The following is a 23,188-nucleotide window of genomic DNA, read 5'->3' as shown; positions in this document are numbered from 1 at the left end:
TGGTTGCTTCTTTTATACCAATAATCGTCTCCTCATCGCTTAATTTTCTCCCCATCTCAACCGGTGAAGGGTAGGACGCTTCTGTAATCTGTTCACATAAAAGGGGTTTTCACTCCGAGACAAAAATTTATGCGACAAAAATAGCCTATCTTGGAAGGTGATGTCTTATCAACTTGCATTGTTTGCAAGGAGAAGCAAGGACAACTCAACATGGGTAAAAATTCAAAACCAACCAATTGGAAACTCCCAACTGTCCACTAGGTAGCTGACAGCTGTCACTTTTGCTGTTCGTTGTCTTGTCTCTTTCGCTTAACTGTCCTCTTACGGCTTTCTTTCCCAAAAAATCATTGGGGAAATGTGCCCCTCATCAGAGTCCAATGACCCATGAATAAAGTTTCTTGTACTGTTTAAGACGATGAATTGCAACGATAATCCGAGCAGTTTACGGGGTACATCACGTGCTTTGCATATGATCTCGGAGTCGGATCAGTTCCGGATGTGATGTATTACCCCATAGTTTCAAACTCTAATGCAGCCGCCAAGTGCCATACACCCTCCATCAATCTATGCTTAAAGTTTTTCACCATCGTTGGGTGGTGATGATGACTCGCTTAGTCTCTGCTGTTCGATATTAACTTTGTAAGGATCGCCCTTGGATGGAAAATTGAGGGGTTGTAACCTGAATTTGCAGGCTACTTACATTGGACTTTTGAGAAGGCTGGACGGTTGATGAAGAGGGCTGGGTGCAGAGGAATGGAAAAAAATTTAGTTGAGAGGACTGCTTGAAATTTTAGGAAATGGAGTCCTTTAAGCTGACAAAACTTCAAGGATGGGGATTTTCATGTAGCTTTTTCATGCCTTCGACAAGCTAAAGGAAGGTAATTGATTCTGGATAAATGGATATTTGATCTGCTTTAGCAGATGTCAAAGTTCTACTAGTGATAGTCTGGTATCTCGTAGCCTTCAATTGGGCGTATCTTACTCGAAGTGTTATATTTTTAGCTGACGAGACGAAGAACGAGAGAGTATTGACACATTCAGAGGTAAGACAATATGTCGTATTATCAAAATAAGTATCGAACCTCTATTAGGAGCCTACTGGCTCAAATGTGCAACCTTAGTGGTGATTGTCTCTGCTTCTTGATCACAATCTGTCGTGTTTGAGAGTGCCGATGTATGATTTTTAGTAAATGTTTTTCAGAAAAGGCGCTAAGTAAATAACCAGTAAGTAATAAATAACGTAAAAGTGATTTGAATCATAAAAGAATCAAGATAGAGGTCAAAGCATAGATAATCCCCCCGTAGAAGATGGACCGGTCATATGGTCTGAAAAAAAGAATTCGGTCAAAAAATAATGATTCTGCCCAGGATCGAACTGGGGACGTTATGCGTGTTAAGCATATGCCATAACCAACTAGACCACAGAACCATTTCGTTAGGACATCCAGTTGGTGAACACTATAACAAACCAAAGGCTATAGAATCTATCAAATCTAGAGCCTAGATAGAGAGTTAGGTGTAAATTTAGGTGCAGAGTTATATTCAAATGAAGTACTTAGGTTTTTGAGATCTTAGAAGGTCAACTTTTTCAACTACATCAATGGATGAATTTTGAGACAACTTGAAGATCGTTTACCAGTAAAGCGTATGTTCTAAGATTACGAGGGGGGAGAGGGCAGGAGCAAAAAACTTCATCACATTGAAGCTGCTGGACCTTTGTAGTTTAAGCTGTTTTATTAGACAACGAACTGGTATCGTTGTTAAACTTCAGAAGAGTTTGCTATGCTCTTTAGGTCTATCATCAGTGAAACTTTTAATTCCCACATCAGTAATAAGGCAACGAATAAAGAACCATTACTTACTCTTGTTAAATCAAAAAGACATTGACGAAACTGGGTTCATTTCGCAAGTATGAGCTTACTCATCTTCGCTAAAGATGAAATTTACAGAGCTTTCAATTAACAATAGGACGTTCTTCCTAATAATTCCCGTCTCTGGCCTTTGCTTTTGGCCACTAGTGGTGACATATGAAAGTATATTGTAAAGCAAATGTTAAAGCGTTCCCAGCTGAAGTGGAGGAAGTAGATTTTGGTCATGGAGGTCAAAATATTTAGAGTCGGCCGATACTATACAAAGCTAAGGAGCTTCAGAGATTCATATGTACTATGTATCTTGTTTGCGAAAACTGGTCAACTAGCAGAGAATGGAGCTGTCGTATTCTACATAATATATGGTTTGCTGAGTTTTTAGTCGATTAATGCATAACGCATAAGCTGTTATACTACTCCCTTATTGTAACTAGGTTTTGCTTATTGTTCATGATTGAATCTCTCTTTGTTACTCAATGCTTGGTATGCGCAATGACGCGCATGGTGCAAAACACAATACAAAAATAACACAGATGAACAATAACCTGGTTAAAGATAAACACAGACGAACCTAGCCAAAATAGTCAGTGTTAGCAGATTGGCGGATTTTATCTAGCCGCAGCATTTTATTCACCGATAATCTAGGAGAAGTAGTGAGGGTAAAATAAGCGAAATGTAGTATATTAGGGATTAGATTTAGGCATGCATGGGCAGACAGCATCTGTATCACGTGAAAGATGTTGTACATCAATAGCTTAAAAACGGACTTAGGCTTAACTTTCAGATTGGCAATAATAAGAACAGAGCTGTGCAATGTGGCTACAATGAGAAACAATAGAATACAGTGTTAATAATAAGCAATTTACACAAACAAAGCCATTGCAATACCAGCAACTCCGACGGTTAATCCACCCAAGTTGAAATTGGAACCAGCACCGCCAGTGGCAGTTATAGTTGGAATGGTAACACTTCCAGTAACACTACTGGTAGACAAAGTGGATGGCTTCTCAGTGGTTGGTGGAGGAATAACAGTGGTTGTCTTTTCTGGCTTCTCAGGGGCTGGCGTTTCTGGCTTCTTAGTAGTTGGTGTTTCTGGCTTCTTAGTGGTTGGTGCAGGAACAGTGGTTGGCTTAGTTTCGGTTGGCTTGGTAGGCTTAGGTGGTTTAGGACCTGGAGTAGATGGGATTGGGCACCAAGTAACAATTTTAGTTACCTTTCCGCCAATTTCTGTGGTGCAAGTAGAAACCCAAGCATCAGAAGTAGTCTCATAGCATTTGGTTTCCTCACAGGAAGTGATAGTAACTTTTGTAGTTTCATACTCAGTCTTAGTAGCAGTTACAGTTTCATTTCCCCAATGAGGAGGAGGTGGAGTTGGTTCATCGGTTGGCTCTTCAGTTGGCTCTTCAGTTGGCTCTTCAGTTGGCTCATCGGTTGGCTCATCGGTTGGCTCATCAGTTGGCTCATCGGTTGGCTCATCAGTTGGCTCATCAGTTGGCTCATCAGTTGGTTCATCAGTTGGCTCATCGGTTGGCTCATCAGTTGGCTCATCGGTTGGCTCATCAGTTGGCTCATCAGTTGGCTCATCAGTTGGCTCATCGGTTGGCTCATCGGTTGGATCATCGGTTGTTGTTGTCTCGTCGTCTTCCTCTGGGAAAGTTGGTGGGGCTTCGCCGTCTACGCCTATCACAGCGACAGTGTAAGAAACACATTCGGGGTCCTCCTCTGAACCTGTGAGATAAATCTGGGGTTCTGCACCCTCACAAATGTAAGCAGTAACAAGCTCACCGTTGTAGTAAAGAGAGGTAATGCCATCCTCGTTGATGATGCTGAATTCTACCGAACCTTCAGCTCCTAAACCTAGAGCGGAGTCCTCACCAACAGTAACGAATTGATCATCAGTAGTCTTAAGCTGTAGGTCATCAGTGATAACAAAAGTCACACCAGGTTCTACAGGGACGATTAAACCTTCAGATACCCCCCAGAAAGTTGAGTCGTAAGGGTCACCGGGTGACAAGTTCCAAAGAGTGAACTCTCCAGAATCAGCAAAGGCTGAAGCAGTTAAAATAGCGAGTGAAATAACCTTGGTTAGCATTATTGAACGGTAGTTATATTAATTATCTTCAAGCCAATTAAAGGACTAATTGGCTGTTTATATACCGTGATATCTACTATTTTTAAATCTCTTATTAGCCATTTTTGGATGGCTTGGGATTAGGTTCGACCCAGAATGGAATAGGATTTTTGTGGATCTTTCTGGACAGGGGTGTGCATAAGATCATACATAAGAACACATCATTGCCAGGGTAAATCAGGCATTGATGTTTTCCTTTGAATAGAACCCAAATAGGGAAGCTTTTTCTCGGCAAATGCGAACAGCAGTTTGAAGATGTTATTTCTCAATTGGACAATTTGTAAGGGATTTACTTCCATTTACTTTCATTGAACACGAAAGTGACTCAGCAGAGTCTGGAAACTGCCTGCAATGGTTCTGGATCTCTGACTGTCACCACCAACCCAGTTGGTGGTGTGTACTTTTCCATTTGGTACTAGCCTCAAAACCTAGTCATGGCATGCACAATTCCAGCTTCTTACATTGGACACAATCACGGTCGTTTCTGTGCATGCAGATTGCATTTTACTGGTCCCACGTTCGGTCTTGTTCGACTCTGCTCACGTCACAGTAGTTACCGAGAACTGCTCTGGTCCCTGAGGGTTGTAAGGAGTAGAGTCAACAGGACCCTGGAGAGTATCATCGTGTCAGTCTTTTTGACTTGTGGCGTTTATCACATAGAATAATGATATATGTTAGGCACAATACTTACACTGAAAAAGTGGGCACACTTCGACTTGTGATTACCACGGGGGAGGGGCTAGAACAAATATCGTGAGTTCCACATCATGAGACCATCAATTTTTGGTGGTTAATTTCAACAGAGGCAAAGGTTTTTGTTTACGTTCGCCATGCCATGCATACCGAAATTCAGGTTCGAATGAAACTAGCTCTACGAAAAAATGTCGCAGCTGCCTAGTTATTTTTGGACGACTTGCTGTCCACGCCATGTCATACGTCAGTTAATGAACCCAAACGAAAATCAATCGCACCCCATCCGGGCTAAGATTGGCCACATTACCTCAAGTGCGTCAGTACGGGTGGAGTTTCACACATTCCGCTACTTTTTGTCGTGGTGTTGAAAGCCCTTATACGCTATTATTCTGGGAATAGCAATTCTTCTAGTATCGCCAATCAGTGCCCCATATGAACATTAGAACACTTCTTCATCCCCAGGTCTTCTCTCAATCAAGTTGCCTAACGTACATCCAACATCCAACAAACTGTGAAATTTGAAAAGTTTTCCAATGTCACGTGATTACTGACTCAACCATAATTACAACCTTGAGTCTTCAACTAAATCAAACATGAGCAGTCCAGCTTTGACTCCCAGAAGAGGATGGGTTATTCAAAAATTCGGAGGAACAAGTGTGGGAAAGTTTCCCGATAAGATTGCTGATGATGTTGTGAAGGTTTGGAATGAATCCAACAGGGTTGCCGTAGTTTGTAGTGCTCGTTCTTCCCACACCAAGACGGAAGGAACCACGTCCAGGCTTCTGGCCAGTGCGGACGTAGTCTTGGATGCCGACGATGACAACCAGTACTTGCACTTTTTAGAAAAGATCACTATCGATCACGTAGAAAATGCAATGGAAATGATTCAATCGAAGAAAATTCAGGCCAAGTTAATTGAAGACACACATCACGAAATCGAAGAGGCCAGAAAGTTATTATATGCCTCTCAAATCATTGGAGAAGTTTCTCCGAAGACATTGGATTGCATCATGTCGTGCGGTGAAAAGTTGAGTTGTCTTTTTATGGCCGCCTTATTGAACGACAGAGGAATTCCTGCTGAGTATGTGGATCTTTCAAACGTAGTAACCAAAGATTTTGGAACGGTTTTAGATGCTACTTTTTATCGTTCTTTAGCTTCCAGGTTACATGAGATTATCTCTGCTATTGACTCTTCAAAGGTTCCTGTCGTCACTGGATACTTTGGAACCATTCCTGGTGGATTGTTGAACGGGGTTGGCCGTGGATACACTGATCTGTGCGCTGCCTTAGTGGCCGTTGGTGTTGATGCCGATGAACTTCAAATCTGGAAGGAAGTGGATGGTATATTTACTGCTGATCCACGTAAGGTAACTGATGCTCGTTTATTGCAATCAGTGACGCCAGAGGAAGCTTCTGAGTTAACGTATTATGGTTCGGAAGTTATTCATCCATTTACAATGGAGCAAGTCATCAAGGCCAGGATTCCAATTCGTATAAAGAATGTGGAAAACCCTGCAGGTGAAGGAACCATCATTTATCCTCAGAATGTCGGCCGCAAGGGTGAGGCTACTCCACCGCATCCTCCTACTGCAGTGGAGAGGCTACCATCTTCAATTTATAACAAGATTAAGACAGCGACTGCAGTCACGGCGAAAAGTGATATCGTTGTAGTCAACATCCATTCCAACAAAAAGACACTTTCCCACGGCTTCTTAGCCCATATCTTCTCTACTCTGGACAAATACAGACTAGTTGTTGATTTGATCTCAACTTCTGAAGTGTATGTGTCAATGGCTCTGTATGTCACAAAGACTGATAGGAAACTACTTCGAAGCACTGTTGAGGAGCTTAAGCGGTTTGGAGAAGTTGAAGTGACCCATGATATGGCTATTGTATCGCTTGTAGGAATCCACATGAAACAGTTAATTGGTATTGCTGGAGCAATGTTCAAGACTTTAGCCGACGAAAGGATAAATATTGAGATGATCAGTCAAGGAGCTAACGAGATTAACATTTCGTGTGTGATCAATAAGAATGATACAGTCAAGGCTTTAAATGCTATCCATTCGAAGATCATCACTGATCCTTTTAAGAGTAATTTAGCCATTGAGTTGACTTCAAAAGTTTCTGAACTAAGGTTAGATCAATATTAGAGATACTAGTTACTAGTTATATATAGAAAAAAGAAAAAGAAAAAAGATGCTTCTAAAAGACAAATACTTGATCAGCCAACTTGGTAACCGGCTTGGCCTTTGGATAACCTAAAAGGACAGCGTTCTTTTTGCATGACGACACCATGGGAGGAGGTCCACAAATAAGCAATTTGTTAGAATCATTAGCCTCAGAGAGCACGGTTCTCATCATTTCTTCAGTGACGAAACCAACCCCACCTTCCCAGTTAGCAGGAGGAGCGTCTAAAGTCTGAAAAATTTTGATATTTGGGTTCAAAACACTAATACTCTCGAGCTCCTCTCTCAAAAGAATATCTTCCTCTTTTTGGTTACCGTAAATCAAGTTGACTCGAGTTTTGTCTTCCGGGTTTCTAGCAATTGCTGTAATGATTTGATACATGGGAGTGATACCGGTTCCTCCTGCAATCATGTTCAATTCTTTAACCATGTTAGGAGTGTAAGTAAAGTTTCCCTTAGGACCTCTAACACGAATAGACTCCCCTAGTTTGAGATTGTCTACATACTTGGTGATATTTCCCTGTTCATAGACCTTGATCAACAGGTCGAAGTATCCCTTGGCATCGTCGGTAGAAGTGGGTGTATAAGATCTCAAAACTTCTTTTCCCCCAATAGAAGCAGCAATTGAGATATGTTGACCAATAGGCAGACCCAAGACATCAGTAGGACGGGGCAATCCAAATCTGAAAATGGCCGTGTTGTGAGTCAGTTGTGTTCTTTGAATGAGAGGGAAGGGTTGAAATTCGTCTTTCTTCAAAACTTTTCTATCAGAATTGCTAAACAGTAGAATGTAGGCAGCAATGGACACCACTACCAATATAGCAGTGAATACAACAACGTTATTGTCCATATCGATGAAGAGTCTTTGCACTGTTAGGTTGGGTTTTTTTTCAAATTCGAGTGTCGTTTGCACCTAGGGGGTAGAACCCAACCGTATTAGAGCGTTGAGGGTTGAGGGCAGTTGTGTTTCAAAGGGAATTGTGGGAGGACAACATACTAGAGAGGCAACCAGAAAAATGGGAAGTAGACAGATCAAAGGCTAGTTTTTAGTTTGCCCACCATCCAGGGGAATTGTTAGAGACTTTGGTTGATTAGGAGTGCAAGGCGGTGTGGTGTTCATATGATTTTGCAACCTGCTTGCGAGAAATAACACATGAAGAGGTGTGAGATGAGAGAGTTGGAAGCTAGATAGAAACATAGGTATAAATACTGGACGACTCCTACGCTTCTAGAAGTATTCAGAATTCTAACTTGATTTGGCCGAAAAAATCATGAGAAACTTGACAAAAAATTCCAGGAAAAAATTCTCTAATCTCACCAGTAGTCGTTCTATAATCTTGATACCATACCAAAACCCTACAAGTGTTCTTTGTTAGTTATTCACCCTACTAACTTGCCCTCTTTCAATTCCCATCTACTAATGTACTGAAAATTACGGTGAACACACGACTATGGAGACGCGACAGAACCTGTAATATCTCTAAACAATACCTCACGACAACAAGTGAATCAGATCTGATAATCTCCGCAATGCCTGGAGAAATACTCACCATAAGCGCAGGTATGTTTCTTTGGAAATTTCTGCTACTGCAATTTCAACTCTAACCACGTCTAGGCCAATGTGGTAATCAAGTGGGAGAACAATATTGGAATCAACTCTGCAAAGAACATGGTATATCATCTAATGGAACATTGGAAACTGACGAGTCTACAAATGGGATACCACAAGTCTTCTTTAGAAAATCAGGCAATAGCAGATTTACCCCAAGAGCTTTATTGATCGATATGGAACCAAGTGTAGTTAATGGTGTAAGGTCTAGAAATGATAATCTATTCAATCCAAGAAATTGCTACATATCCCCCGAGGGAAGGGGTGCAGGAAATATATGGACACAAGGGTTTGAGCATGCTACTAGGCATGTGGATGAATTTCTGGATATGATTGATAAGGAATTGGATTTCTGTGATTCTCTGGAAAGTTTCCAATTAATTCATTCCGTTTCTGGAGGAACAGGGTCAGGACTAGGATCTTTTCTCTTGGAAACTCTATCGGACAGATATAGCAAAAAATTACTACAAACTCACTCCATATTCCCAGATACAAAGACTTCAGATGTTGTTGTACAACCTTACAATGTTGTCTTGACGTTGAAACGATTGATACAGGAAGCGGATGCCACCATGGTCTTTGATAATCCTGCACTGATGTCGATAGCTAACAGCAACCTAGATATCGATGATGTTTCGATCAAAGAGACTAATCAGTTAATTTCAACCGTTATTTCAACTCTATCGTCCACGATAAGATTCCCAAGCTACTCATACAATTCGACAACAAGCATCCTTTCCACCCTAATACCGACACCCGATTTGCACTTTTTAATACCATCGTACACGCCGTTTACACAAGATTTTATTAGCCATCCCAAACAATTTCGCAAAACTACCGGGTATGATATCATTCTGGAATTATTGGACCCAAAATTACAAATGATTAGGTCAAGAAACACAACAAACAACATGAACCTTTCCGTTCTAGATTTCATCCGCGGAGATGTCAAGGCCACCGACGTTCAAAAGGCGTTAGTAAAAGCACAACAAAGGATACAGTTTGTGCCGTGGACTGGGTCGACCATTCATCTTGCTTTGGCAGCGAGACCACCTAAATTTCAAAACACGAATGTTACCGGAATGATGGTGAAGAATTCCACAGAGATAACGGGCCTTTTTGAATCATTGTTGTCAAACTATAATAGACTTAGGGCTAAGAATGCTTTTATAGCAAACTACGAGGAGTCTGCTCTTGAGCTTAATATGGATATTAAGGAAGAGCTCGATGAGAGTTACCAGTTGGTTTTGAACCTCATCGATGAATACAGTGCCAGCAAGACGATGTCATACGTGGAAGATTCTGATGTAGATAATCCAGATGACGATCTGAATATAGAGTAACCAAAAATTGGATTTGCCTACATGCGGCCCCGGAATAAGAGCTGAAACGACGGAATCTCACTTAAGCGGAGAAATGAGATGGGCTTTGAATTATACCCCTAGATTAGATCAAACGGCATTCGAAAAAAAAGGAAAAACGCGGATAAACATGGCTATCACCGGACACATTGATAAAAAGAGCATATAAATGCCTTACTATGTATGACTCAATACAAATCCCTATCTCTATTTAAACCCTTCAACTATCCTTGATTGGCAACCTTCATACCACAATGACCTTTCCAGACTCAAACGTAACCAACTTCATCTCCAAAAGGGCTCGTGCCAGAGCCATTGACCCCGCCTTTAACTCCGTAGGATTCGGTAAAGCCCACGATAAGGGCGTCGCTCCCATTAACTTGGGTTATGGAATGCCAGATCAGTCTTTTTTTCCCATCAAAAGCCTCCAGGTCAACCTCCAAGACTCTTCTTTTGAAGTACCCAGAGAAACTGCCAATAGACAGGAAATTGATCTGAAAACTGGCTTGCAATACGCTAGTCCGTACGGACATCCGTCCTTGTTGAAATATACAAGAGAAATCATTGAAAGGATTCATTCTCCCGCCAATGACAGATGGGATACCGTTATCACTGCAGGGGGCGCAAATGGAATTGACAAATGTTTTGATCTCTTGTTGGACGAAGGTGATACTGTTTTGATTGAAGAGTACACGTTTGTGCCAATTTTAGGCAGTGTCAAAAACATCGGTGCAACTGTGGTTCCCTTGAAATTTGACTTCCAATCACAATCCGGTCTGGATATTGAATACTTGGCCTACGTTTTGGAAAATTGGGAATCATTATACCCTGGGAAACGTTTCCCCAAAGTACTTTATACCATTCCTAATGGACAAAACCCTACAGGATTTGTCACTGATTTGAAATCAAAGCAGAAAATTTACGATATATGTGTGCAGAATGATATTTTCATTATTGAAGATGATCCTTATGGTTACCTGGAGTTAGCTACCGATAAACCGTTCGATGATGTGGAAGAATACCTCAAATCTCTTCCTACGTCTTACCTCTCCGTTGACAAACACTCTAGGGTGTTGAGAATTGAATCTTTCAGCAAAGTCTTTGCCCCCGGTTCCAGATTGGGATTTATAGTAGCTCACAAAGACTTTATTGAACCTATCACGAACTACTCTGTACTGGCCACTGGTTTCCCCAGTGGGCCATCTCAGATCTTGATCAACAATACCATCACTGCACTTGGAGGTCTTGATGGATGGTTTAAGTGGGCTATCAAGGTTAGAAACGAGTACTGGTCTAGAAAGCAAGCTGCCATGAAACAGCTATTGCAATCCTCCTGTGCGAAGAAAGACCAGCTCATCGTATTTGAGCCCAAAGCAGGGATGTTCATTTCTGTCTCTCTTAATTTCCCACCAGGTTCGAATTGTCTGGAACTAATGAGTAAACTCAGTGAGAAAACTGCACAACATGGGGTCACCGTTGTTCCCTACCAGACATTATCCCCGATCCCTGACTTTACGAAGGATAACTGCCATTATGTCAGGTTGACCATTGCATCTGCTATTGACCATGGCCAATTGAAAGAAGCATTCAGGCGGTTCACGTCTGCCGTAGAGGACTTGTTCCAAGACCTTGAATCCAGCTAGCGGCCTCAAGGTATTGTCATTATGAGTCAGTATAGTATTAGCTAGGTAAGGAGGCGTTTCTTTAATTTCACATATCTAATCAATTTGATATATCTGCGATTACATCCGAATCGAGAAAAAAATGCCACAACAACCCGTGTTTAGTAGTATATTTCATTATTACCGATTAGTCATAGTCCTCTATTAAAGACCAGGGCATGCTCCTGATATAATTCAACTAAAATATGTTTGGACATAAATTCAAGGAAGAGCAGTTTTCTTTTGGCAAGAATGTTGTCCAAGTAAACAACGGATCGTTCGGTAGTGTTCCCACTACAGTGTTGCAGAAGTATAAAGAAGCCATTGATTTAGACCATGAGTTTTCTGATAGATATCTGCTCTATAAACTCCCTGGAACCTTAAAGGAGGCAACTGCACAAGTCGCTGAGTTTGTCAATTCTGATGTGAATAACATTGTCTTTACAATGAATGCCACGACTTCGGTTAATACAGTTTTGAGATCTTATCCATTTGTGAAGGGTGATAAAATTGCCATGTTCGACATTACATATGGAGCATGTGCTAACACTGTCAAGTTTTTATCCAAGAGACAGGGGATAGAAGTGGTAACAGTTGAGCTGAAGCTTCCTTTGGAGGATGATGAGATCGTTGAAAAGTTTGAAGCTACGTTAAAGGAAGAGAAACCGAAATTGGCTTTATTTGATGTTATTGTTTCGATGCCAGGAATACGTTTGCCCTTTGAAAGATTGATAGAGGTTTGCAGAAAGCACAATGTATTATCTTTAGTCGATGGAGCCCATGCTATTGGTATTCTTCCTCTGGACCTCAAGAAATGGAAACCAGATTTCTTTTTGTCGAACTTGCACAAGTGGCTTTATGTTCCTAAAGGTTGCAGCTTCCTGTACGTGGATCCCAAGCACCACAGAAACATTCATACATTTCCAGTTTCCCATAGCTATTTGGATGATGAGGAAGTATTGAGTGAAGAGTTGGAAAAGACTAGACTTGTTGACAGATTCGCATTCTATGGAACTTTTTCATACGCGGGCATTGACTGCATCCCAGCTGCTTTGGAGTTTAGAAGAACAGTTTGTGGCGGAGAAGAAAAGATTAATGATTATTGCTTTAAACTAGCCAAAGATGCAGCTAACCACATTGCCAAACAATGGAACACTTCGATTCTGGAAAATGCCAAAGGCACTCTTTCCACAACCATGTCCAATGTGGAGGTACCGGTGAATGATCAGTTGCTGCAGTTCCTGAAGAAGGATAAGAAAAATATTGTTAAATTGAGAAAAACGGTTGACCCTTTAATGTTAAAAGAGCATAACACTTTGCTGCCAAGTATTTTCCACAATGGTAAGCTATGGGTACGTTTTTCAGCTCAAATATACAACGAGCTAAGCGACTATGAATATGCATCTGGTCTTTTCCTGAAATTGTTAGAGGAGAATGAAGCTCACATACTTAGTCTCTGAAGAATGTCAAGAACTCGTTATCCTTTAAATAGGTAGATAGCAGTAGCTTCAATAAGAATCTTGCTTGATTGATAACTTTAGTGATCAGCGTGTCTATGGAACGAATCGATCCAGACCAATTCTGAGAGATTTCCAAATTATGGTAAAAATAATTGAGATCCTCTGTGAAGAAAAGAGTACCTCTATCGAACAATTTGTAAACCAAGAAAACGAGAGCAATTGCAATCCACAATTTCAATACAAATACAGTGGTATTAATGATCAACTGGACTAGTTTTTTGATCAAAAAGAAGGTAATGAACAGTCCCAAAAGAGTTATAATCACGCTTACAATTTGAGGGTGTTCGACTGAAGCTTTGTATCCCCAGTAGGAGACATGCCTTAAGTAGATTGAAAGACGTGTCAGGATCTGCAGCAGAACATATTGGAATTGATCGTTGTAACTAGCACTTTCAAAAGACATTGCGATTGAATTAGTCCAGCTTAAAGTTAATGGGGGGCAATAAGATATTTATTTGTAAACAGTGTTTATGGTTCTAGTTAGCGAAACGGAAATAGCAGAGATAGAATGCCACTATCCTGGGGAAGAAGATATTTTGTGGCAAGTTGAGATAAAGATGGATGGATGATAGCCTATGTCCTCAATACCATAACAGGACAATTTCCTCACCGGAATCACAAAGTCCTTACCAGCAGGAAGTACCCCATAGGTCTTAAGCATCCTATAAGATTTCGGGTTTCGGACAGCGAATTTGTCATAAGGAGAAAAACTCTTTGCCTTTAGCTTTCACCTCTAACTTACTCCGTTCATCAACGCAAGAAAACATATTTATAATGGTCAAAGAATCTCAAGCACAAGTCCTCAACCTGTATAGGACATTCCTTCGATACTCAAACAACTTTGAGAACTACAACTTTAGGAACTACTTTATAAGGAAGACAAAGGATTCGTTTAGAGCCAACAGAAGCATTGAAGAGAAAGACATTCCGGAATTCCTCTTGAAGGCCCAAAAAGACTTGCAAGTTTTGAAAAGACAGTCTACAATCTCCCAGATGTACCACTTTGATAAGTCCGTGGTGGAGAAGCTTGATCACGACATTTACGAACTCGCAAGAAGGTCCAATAGTTAAGCAATATTTGTGTAAAGATGTACAAGCAGTGGATCAATTGTACAGGGATCAAAAATTTAGGACTATTCTTAACATGAAATGTTTATTTAAAAAATTTGTTTCTCGTTACTTTCTCTCTGTAAAGGGTATGGGACGTTATCATTTTGTTCCCACTTTGTGTCACCTGAGTGAGGTACAACAACACCAATATTGCTTTTTGTTTATCTCCTCCTTATTATGGCTATTTAAGACCTTCACAGTTATGATCAGATGGACAGTAGCTCAGATAACTCACCATTATTCCTAGAGGATACTACACATGGCTACTTGCTTAATTCCATCAGCTCTTTGTCCCCTTTACTCAGCAAATTTTCATTAGATAAACATAGTAGTCCTTCAAGTATTCAAAAAACTACCTGAAGTTTGGAAAAATCCTCTCCCGTTAGACTCTCATTTGGTGAAACGGCTCAACTGCGTAGAAGAGTTGATTTTAACAGAAACGGCCTATGTGGTGTATCTGAAACTATTCTTCGAATACTTTTCCACCCCTATTATGACAAAGATCCCTGATTCTCCTCCCTTCTATAACTTGAACCGTTTGTTAAACTTGATAATCAATCAGCATTCGGTATGTCTGGAATCTTTAAGGAAAATCTATCCAATCTCTTTTTATGAAGAATCAGAATTGTTTGGCTTCCCTCAGAGGTACTCAGCTGGACCCTACGTCAATGAGGAATTAATCACAGAGGCTTTAAGTACCGACAATATATCCAGACTGTTACAAGTGATTTTATCTCAAGCCATTTGTAAACCTCTGTACCATGATTTCTTCACTCTCTTCCCAATGGTTTCTTCCCTTCTGAATCAGTTTGATCTTTCAACCTTTGAAAGTTCACTCCAAAATGATATAAGTAACCTGCTTACCATTCCTGACAACAAGCTACTGTGCTCAGATCTTTCTGCCAACTCCTTGCTCCACAAACCTGTGGCAAGGTTGGGAAAATATAGGCTCATTCTTGAGAACATTCTTTTAACGTTCCCAAGAGATACAAGCGGTCTAGACGAACTAAACATAATATTTTCTGAAATTAAGGATGCTTTAAATGACCTGAATAACGGATTTATTCTTGAAAACGATATGGACCTGACTAGTTCTTTGACTCAAGTCTTGAATAGAACTCGTGGAAACAATGAGAAGATGAATATACCCCTGAAGTACGATACTATGGGAAACATAATGAAAGTATTTGGAAGATTGATAATGTGTGGAGGGTTATATGCCATTTATAATACTAAACTGGGGTTAAAAGCTGGCTATTTGGGCTGCGTCCTGTTTAAGTCTCATTTAATCCTAATCAAACCAGAGAAGAACATCAGTTTCAAGATCAGCTTCATCATACCCCTGTCCGTTTGTAGGCTGTTGACTCCTGAAACCAACATCGTTCAAGAAGGCCTTTCAACTGATTATCCGTTTTATCTCAAGTTGATAGTGGAACATGATTTCTCTCTCTATGAGGTTCTTTTCATCTGCATGAACCAAGAGGAATATGATTTATGGCTGGAACAGTTAGAGCTGCTAATATTCCACGTTAACGGTCCCTATCCGTTTGATTATAGAGTTTCCCATATGGCCCGAAACGATAATGTTTCCCTAATGAGCTATTATCCATCCTTGATAATCCCATATGATCTGGATTTAGATAATTCAACTGAAGAACAGAGAACTGAATGCTATTTCAGAAGCGTCACATACTTTAGCGTTGCGCATTTCAAAGATATCAACGACTTGAATTCAGATTATGCCACCAGAGATCTATCCTTTTTTCCCTCCAACAATTGCCAAACTATTCTAATCCGTAGATCTCAGCGAGTGCATTTTGAAACCCAATTGGGACTCTTTTGGTCACCACAACTTCCATTAACAAAAAAGGATACAATGTCTGAATTTAGAAATAATATAAGGAGTACCATTAATTTAAAGAGTATTCGACTTAGCAACAGACCTCACATTTCCGATCTCAGCAGACCCAGTTCAACACCAAATTTTAAGAGTAAAGAATTTCTTACTACAGAAAGACAACCAGGCTCAAAAAAACCAGTTACAGCAAGTGTTCCAAACTCACTTTTAACTAAACGGTATACCGTTTGCTCTTATGATGGCGAATCAAGTTTCTCTCTACGTCGAAAAACTTCCTCCGTTTTTAGTTCCTTCTTTAAAAAGATGAATAAATATTAGAGAAGTACTAAATTTATGTCATCATATATTCATTAGTCCCAATACATGCCGGATGCTATATATCTTATCATATACTCATCAATATGGCCTTCCTCGTATTCGTCTTCCTCCATAGTCAATGTGCTAGACGCTGGCTCAATACTGACAGCATCTTCCTCTAGCTGAGGTGTATTCGACTTCGAGACTGATTCTTGCCTCGAAGGATCAGCTTCCACAAAGTCTTCGTTATCTAATTCAACTTCCTTCATGGCTTCATTTGCAGCAGCTGCGTCGTCTGCATCTTCAGCCTGGGTCAGTACTTTTGTGAAGCTCTTCGAATTCTCATCGACTCCTGATATGAGTAAAGGTGAATCATCTTCATTGCTGACCTCTTCACCAAGCAGGTCTTTATAGGAGAGTTTACCAAAGTAATCTGTAGTGAAATCACCCTCTTGAATAATGACGTTGTCGAGTTGCCGTTTCTGATTGGCTTTTTTCAAAATGTTAGATTCAATAGTGTACTCAGAAACGAATCTGTAGATATGAACGTCCCTAGTCTGACCGATTCTATGACACCTGTCTTGGCATTGCTTATCCATCGCTGGGTTCCAATCCGAATCATAGAAGATAACAGTGTCAGCACCAGTCAAATTAATCCCCAGCCCTCCGGACCGCGTAGACAAAATGAAACAGGTTATTCTATCATCCTTATTGAACCTTTCGGTAAGAACCTGTCTGTCTTCAATCTTAGTAGCTCCGTCAAGTCGCATATATCTATACCCCTGAATGTTCAAAAATTGTTCCAAAATATCCAAGACTTTGGTCATCTGAGTGAATATCAGAGCCCGATGTCCATTTGATTTTAGTTCCAGTAACAAAGATGCCAATTTTTGTAGCTTACCACAATCGTATTGTAGTAAGCTTTTATCTGGAAATGCAATTGACAACTTGGTCTGGAGCTGGTGGAAAGGATTACTTATTCCATTATCAACAGTACGCAGATAGCCATTCAGTCCAGAATTAATAGCAACATCATTCATATTGAGGCAAACAACTGGTGGAGTAACAAAAGCGTACTTCTCAAAAATGTCTTTCATCTTTATGGATCGTTCTTCTATTGTAGTAAACATGTCGTCAAAGGCCTCGCTCAGGACCCTGTCATCCGTCATTTTGAGGGGTTTATCTGTGTGATTGACCACTTTTAAGAGGTCTAGAGTGTTCTTTCCATAAATAGGACGTCTTTCGCATCTTAGTCGGTTCAAATACAGTGCGTGAGTTGAATGGTCCAAAGCATCTTGTTGTTCTTTGTACTTGAGATACCTGTAATAACTTTGGAAATCATAATAGTTCTCTGGAACGGGAGTTTTTACTACCTTTTCGATTTCCCGAATGTGATTCGAAAGATGAGCATTGGCGTTCAAATGCGCCGTAGAAGCGACCGTGTGAGTTGAGAGATTCAAATCGTTATGTGAAGGTAGTAAATTCAATACTTGCAAATCAACTGCATCCCGATCTCGTAATTTCCTTCTGATGAGCAAATCTTTTGGCTCAAAGTCAGTAGCCACAGCTTTCTCCAAGACCCAGGACGTAACCACTGGGCGAACCTCAAACAGATCTGGATGATTACAAACTTTTCGTAATTGCATCAAACAGTTAATGATAGAGAGAAAATTTCCTGATGCCAAAGTCTCCTTTGTCTGAGCTCGGGACATGAAATCATCATACAAGAATCGTTGCCTCTTTGAAAGTCTGCAGTAAACTATGTGTTCATACTTTGCTGGCATTTGCTTTTCAACATCTGCTTTGAGCCTTCTCAGTAAGTATGGTCGCAAAACTTGATGCAGTTTTGAAACAGTTGCTTTTGTCTCCTGATCAGCCAATGCGTCTCCTGCTTCGATCATTTTGTCCACTGGCTTTCCAAACCATCTTTGAAAATCATCCAGATTGGCAAATCCTGCTGGCATGGATTGTTTGTTGTCAGCTTTGCTTGAAGGCATCAAAAAGTACAGCAAAGACCACAACTCCATAATGTTATTCTGCAATGGAGTACCAGTAAGTAAAAGTCTATGTTCTGTGTTGAAGTTCAATAATGCCTGCCACCTCTGCGAACGAAAGTTTTTAATATTGTGAGCTTCATCAAGAATCATATATTTCCACTTTTTTCTTCTAAACACAAAGTGATCCTGGATAACAAGTTGATACGATGTGATACACATGTGGAAAGAATCTGGTTTGTTCCATCCTCTTCTCTTTTCTTTTCTTTGCTGAGGGTTTCCATAATATGTCATGACTTTGAAACCTGGAGCAAATCTCTTGAACTCCATCTCCCAATTAAGCATCACTGAAGTGGGGACAATAATCAAATGAGGTCCCCATACATGCTTTTCGCATGCAAGATAGGATAAGAGTGCAATTGTCTGTATCGTTTTACCAAGGCCCATTTCATCTGCGAGAATACCATTAGTATTGTTATTGTACAAGGATGCCAACCAATTGAGACCCTGTTTCTGGTATACTCTGAGAGTACCACGTAAGAGATGAGGAACGGGAACATCGATAACCGAATTGACTTGCTCGTTCGTAAACTCATCAGATGCTTCACTTTTTGATTTTTTGGTAACAACAGAGTCAGAGTTGGAAGACAGAATATTGTGCTTTTCTACTTTGATTTTTTCTTCCTGATCCGATTCTTCAATATCACTTTTAACCGATTCGTCATCGGAATCTTCTTCTTCTTTAACTTGGCCAAATAATGAAGCTAGCCCCGAAGAACCATTGAGATCAGTACCTCCGTTTTGATCATCCTCGTCAGTAATCGATTCCATACTCATGTCCTCAGAATCTTCGGAAATTTCAGACTCAGATTCATCGTCACTGTCAAATAAAGGATTTACTTTTTTCGTTTCTTCGTCCAACAGTCTTTTTTCTTCAGCAGTGAGCTCAATGTTTTGGTCTTCAACGATCTCCTCTTCGTTATTGACATGGCTCAAATGCTTGTATTTCTCTCTTAACTCCTCAACAGTAAGATTCGAATCATCTTGTGAGGAGTCTACTTTCATATGTTTCTCATCATTCGCATCTTCTTCTTCTTCATCGTTAGATGTGCTCATGTTCTCATCATCTGTATTAGTAGAGCTTCCAATATCTGAACCTGAAGCTGATGGCAATTCTGAAGCACTTGCTGAAGTTGCACGGTTCATTTGCGCCTCAAGAAGTTGGGTGGAGTGTTCCAAAATCTTAGACAAATGTTGTTTGCTCTCCTTGATTCTCTCTTTCTCCTTTTCTCTGTCTTCTAATATCCTAAAAACCTTCTCCGCTTGTAGCCATCTATTCTTTACCAGTTTGGCCACCCTTCGAGCTAATTTTATGACTCGAATCTGGTTTTCTTTCTCTTCCCTTTCTTTTGATTGAGAGAGTTTCTTGAAATGACTATCGATCATATTAGCGACTTTTTTTGCCTTTTGAATACGAGAAACTCTCCTATCATGTAGTAACTTAGAGTAGAAAACTCCATGAGCTAGAAGATGGTCATAATGCAAATGTGGAAAAAGTTGTGTTCTGAAAGGGTCCTTGTATCTATGATGCACCGAGTTCAGCTTAATCATTGTTGGTTCTCGAGTTGTACCCTGAACGTGAGGTTTATTAACATTCTCGCTGTAATCAATTTTGAGGAACTTGTCATTGACACCTTTGCGAATTCGTTCGACCAAATCCCTTTGCAGACTGATATAGTCTTGAAATTGGGAAGGCTCCATGTCGTCGTCTAAGGAATAAAAAGAGGCTAGTAGGTTCCCTAAATTGCCACCATATTCTGGCTTAGTTAAGTGATCAGGATGTGTCACTATTTGCTTAGGAATTGTAAAATTTAAATGAACCTTTTTTGGTAGATGGCCTAAAGATGATTGCTCAACTGGAGAGTCACTGAGTGAACTAACTGTTTCACTATCCTCTCCATGCTGCATTGTGTCATCAGAACCCGATTGTTCATCGCTCTCTTGTTGTTGGGCGTGAACTTTTTCTTCCATGTGTTTGCGTGCTTTCTTTCCTCTGTGCTCCGACACAGACGTTGGTCTGGAAACAACTGCTTTCTTTGAAATACTAGTCTCAAATACTTGATGCTTATTTGTTTTCTTTGGGTGAGTTTGAGAAATGCCATTTGTTTTTCCAGCACTAGTTTTCAATCGCCTCCGTCGTTCAAGTAGCATGTCTTGAACTTCTTCTATTAGCTTACTCTCTTGCCCTGATAAATTGCTTGTAGCTCTTCGTCGAGAATGTACCCTTTTTGTACCACGACCATTGACGTTCTCGGGTGCTAATGTGTTCCAGAGATTATTTTCATCTATCAATGCACGGTAAATTTCACTCGATCTATTGATCTGATCAAAATCAGTCAAAAATGTAAAGTTTTGCAATACGAAAAGCTCATCCAAAGTTTTTTCCTGTGCTTGTAAAATATCGCACAAGTTCTCCTTGTGCAACTTGTCTGCTTGTTCCTTTGGTAAGTTCTGGTCAATGTGTTTCAATACTGATTCTAAAGGTTTATCAGATTCCTTCAGGTAACTAGGATGTGCGTCATTAGGGCGAGCACTAACCCTTTTATAACTTTTTAATGAATAATTAACGGGAGAATCTCTTGACCGAAGCCTAGTTCGCCTTCTTTTAGTCGCAGCACTTTCGTTATCAGATTGTACCTCAGATATTGCCCTTATCTTTCCACCATTTGCACCAGGAGAATCCGTATCTGGTGAGGAGCTGCGAGTTGGCAAGTTATCTGTGGAACGCAGCCTTGCTAAACTTCTAGGCATTTCAAATGGAACACGTGTTCAATAAATGAAATACAAGTTCGTGATGTTCTTTTGAAGACTTCCGAATTGAACCCAAGAGTGTGTGATTTGATGTTGATGTCGATGCGTGTAGAAGTTGAGACGAGCAATGAGTTTGAGTGGCGCACACCATAGGAGAAACATTATTTTGTTTGGACACGACTCAACTTCACCTTCTCGCTCGTCACCCACACACCCAATAGGAAAAACGGATTAGGTTAAAGCACCAAGAGGAGATTCCACCCTACAGCACAACATGTTGAGACAAGCATACAGGTTGGCAGGCAAGACAAACAGCATTACAAGTAGCAGTGTTTTCATTAGAAACAAGTCCTTTTTGCCTCACTTCATTCCAAAGAATTATTCCTATGGTGACTACCCAAGACTAAAACCAGAGAACCTACAGAAAAGAGATCCATACTTGAAATATGATGACCAAGCCAATAAGAGAAACTTTAACGAACCTTTACATCCACAGCAAGACGATCTAGACATGTGGGCCCCTGACCATTTTGATTTCGTACAAGATTCTATTGCCTTGAAATGGTTTGGAACTTTCTTCGGGGTATTGGCAGTGTTCAGTAGTGTCATTTATATTGGTGGGTTGTACCCCGAGAAGCCAGCTAACCCAAGAAATTATCCCTTCAGTGGACTTGCCAAAGACCTTGGTGCGTCGTCTGAAGAGGACACTCTGTTGTATGCTGCCAAGATTGACAAGAGCATCTAACGAATTGTTCAGTCTTGATTATTTATTTTTTTATTCATATATTATACATTTGCTGCCTTTACAATATTAAATCATAATTACGATTTTTTAGGAAATTCTCGTTCAATTGGAACTCGTTTTGAACGTTATCTTTGGTCAATGGGTAGTCAGAGTTGTTTTCAGGTGGTTTGACAGGAGATTCACCCCATTTAACGACTATGCGTGAAAACCCTACTTGACAACCATTCATCTCTCTGACGGCCAATTCTGCGCCTAATCTATCAGCATACACAACAATAGCACTTTCCTTGGATGTTTGTTTGAAAAGAACAATTTTGCCAAAAGGTTGAAAATACTCCCAAAGTTCTTTTTGCTCGGTTAATTCATCAATATTGGTTACACTTAATGCCGTATTGTTAGGGTCAGAAGCTGGGTTTAAAGGTGGAGCCAATGGTAGCGGCGGAATGACAAGCCTATTTCCAAAGCCGTAGGATTGGGACCCCGATGAGGATGGAGCTGTAGATGATTGTTGTACTGATTGTTTGAGCTGACCCCCATTAGTGTTACTGGTGCTTCTACCGGCAGTGGAAACTCTGATGGGACGGCCGTTAAGCACAAATCCCTGCATTTCTATCAATGCCTTGTTGAGCTCTTGAATGTCTCTGAATTTAACGAATCCAAATCCTCTTGTCTTTCCTGTCTGTGAATCTATCATGATACGGGCAGAAAATGCGGAGGGATAATTTTTCTTGAAGGCATCCAGCAGCATTGTATCCGTGACTCCTTGAGCAAGATCGCCTACAAATATCGAGTTTTCCTGAGTCCTGTTGGAGCTATCCTGTGTATTCTGATATCCTTGTTGTTGTTGCTGGTTCTGCGTGTGAGAGGAGGCCCAGTTGAGTTTGAAAAATTTATCTTTATGGTTGGGTATAGGTTTACCTTGATAATTAGTTATAAGCTCATTGGCGGTGTCATAGTCCGTGAACCTCAAAAAACAATAGCCTGGGTTATTGTTGAGCTTTGCAAGGTTGGGAGTTTTATCCTTTATCACCCTTATGGAATGTATCTTTTCAGATAGAGATGGGTCTACAGATAGCCAGATCTGCCTGATTGTGTCTTCTTCCCACGATGGGAGAAGATCACCCATCCAGACCTGGAAGAGGTTCTGCCTCTGCTGCTGTTGCTGCTGTCCATAACCAGAGTACTGTTGGGACATTGGAAAATCGTGAAACTTCCAAGAGATGAGATGGTATCAATATGGTCTACGCAAACGATCTCAGATGTACCATAGCACACAATAAGGTTCCTCGCGAGAACAGTTTTCCTAATAGTAACACCACTCTCCCACCCGCGTCGTTTCCG

At 40.5% G+C, this 23,188-nt stretch overlaps 10 protein-coding genes across 10 annotated transcripts; 5 read left to right on the top strand and 5 right to left on the bottom strand.

The window, feature by feature from the left end:
• Nucleotides 1-2,730: 2,730 nt before the first annotated feature.
• On the bottom strand, nt 2,731-3,960 carry PAS_chr4_0151 (Hypothetical protein; the record flags this gene model as incomplete). The annotated part of the gene is made up of 1 exon (XM_002493510.1): nt 2,731-3,960. The coding sequence occupies one exon, from the start codon at nt 3,958-3,960 to the stop codon at nt 2,731-2,733; it is 1,230 nt and encodes a 409-aa protein (XP_002493555.1).
• A 1,325-nt stretch (nt 3,961-5,285) lies between these two features.
• On the top strand, nt 5,286-6,845 carry PAS_chr4_0150 (Aspartate kinase (L-aspartate 4-P-transferase); the record flags this gene model as incomplete). The annotated part of the gene is made up of 1 exon (XM_002493509.1): nt 5,286-6,845. The coding sequence occupies one exon, from the start codon at nt 5,286-5,288 to the stop codon at nt 6,843-6,845; it is 1,560 nt and encodes a 519-aa protein (XP_002493554.1).
• Nucleotides 6,846-6,897: 52 nt separating this feature from the next.
• On the bottom strand, nt 6,898-7,731 carry PAS_chr4_0149 (Microsomal cytochrome b reductase; the record flags this gene model as incomplete). The annotated part of the gene is made up of 1 exon (XM_002493508.1): nt 6,898-7,731. One exon carries the CDS (start codon nt 7,729-7,731, stop codon nt 6,898-6,900), a length of 834 nt encoding a protein of 277 aa, XP_002493553.1.
• A 680-nt stretch (nt 7,732-8,411) lies between these two features.
• PAS_chr4_0148 (Gamma-tubulin) lies at nt 8,412-9,833 on the top strand (the record flags this gene model as incomplete). The annotated part of the gene is made up of 2 exons (XM_002493507.1): nt 8,412-8,442; nt 8,497-9,833. 2 exons carry the CDS (start codon nt 8,412-8,414, stop codon nt 9,831-9,833), a joined length of 1,368 nt encoding a protein of 455 aa, XP_002493552.1.
• A 272-nt stretch (nt 9,834-10,105) lies between these two features.
• On the top strand, nt 10,106-11,494 carry PAS_chr4_0147 (Aromatic aminotransferase II; the record flags this gene model as incomplete). The annotated part of the gene is made up of 1 exon (XM_002493506.1): nt 10,106-11,494. The coding sequence occupies one exon, from the start codon at nt 10,106-10,108 to the stop codon at nt 11,492-11,494; it is 1,389 nt and encodes a 462-aa protein (XP_002493551.1).
• A 224-nt stretch (nt 11,495-11,718) lies between these two features.
• Nucleotides 11,719-12,972, top strand: PAS_chr4_0146 (Hypothetical protein; the record flags this gene model as incomplete). The annotated part of the gene is made up of 1 exon (XM_002493505.1): nt 11,719-12,972. The coding sequence occupies one exon, from the start codon at nt 11,719-11,721 to the stop codon at nt 12,970-12,972; it is 1,254 nt and encodes a 417-aa protein (XP_002493550.1).
• PAS_chr4_0145 (Hypothetical protein) lies at nt 12,962-13,435 on the bottom strand (the record flags this gene model as incomplete). The annotated part of the gene is made up of 1 exon (XM_002493504.1): nt 12,962-13,435. One exon carries the CDS (start codon nt 13,433-13,435, stop codon nt 12,962-12,964), a length of 474 nt encoding a protein of 157 aa, XP_002493549.1.
• Nucleotides 13,436-16,350: 2,915 nt separating this feature from the next.
• On the bottom strand, nt 16,351-21,102 carry PAS_chr4_0143 (Swi2/Snf2-related ATPase that is the structural component of the SWR1 complex; the record flags this gene model as incomplete). Its single annotated transcript, XM_002493503.1, has 1 exon — nt 16,351-21,102. The coding sequence occupies one exon, from the start codon at nt 21,100-21,102 to the stop codon at nt 16,351-16,353; it is 4,752 nt and encodes a 1,583-aa protein (XP_002493548.1).
• A 274-nt stretch (nt 21,103-21,376) lies between these two features.
• Nucleotides 21,377-21,847, top strand: PAS_chr4_0142 (Hypothetical protein; the record flags this gene model as incomplete). Its single annotated transcript, XM_002493502.1, has 1 exon — nt 21,377-21,847. The coding sequence occupies one exon, from the start codon at nt 21,377-21,379 to the stop codon at nt 21,845-21,847; it is 471 nt and encodes a 156-aa protein (XP_002493547.1).
• A 58-nt stretch (nt 21,848-21,905) lies between these two features.
• On the bottom strand, nt 21,906-23,042 carry PAS_chr4_0141 (RNA binding protein, component of the U1 snRNP protein; the record flags this gene model as incomplete). Its single annotated transcript, XM_002493501.1, has 1 exon — nt 21,906-23,042. The coding sequence occupies one exon, from the start codon at nt 23,040-23,042 to the stop codon at nt 21,906-21,908; it is 1,137 nt and encodes a 378-aa protein (XP_002493546.1).
• Nucleotides 23,043-23,188: the final 146 nt, after the last annotated feature.

The sequence above is a fragment of the Komagataella phaffii genome, chromosome 4 (genome assembly GCF_000027005.1).
Source record: "Komagataella phaffii GS115 chromosome 4, complete sequence".
Classification (NCBI taxonomy): Eukaryota; Fungi; Ascomycota; class Pichiomycetes; order Pichiales; family Pichiaceae; genus Komagataella; species Komagataella phaffii.
Note: the sequence above shows the minus strand (reverse complement) of the source record. Positions and strands in the feature narration are given on the sequence as shown.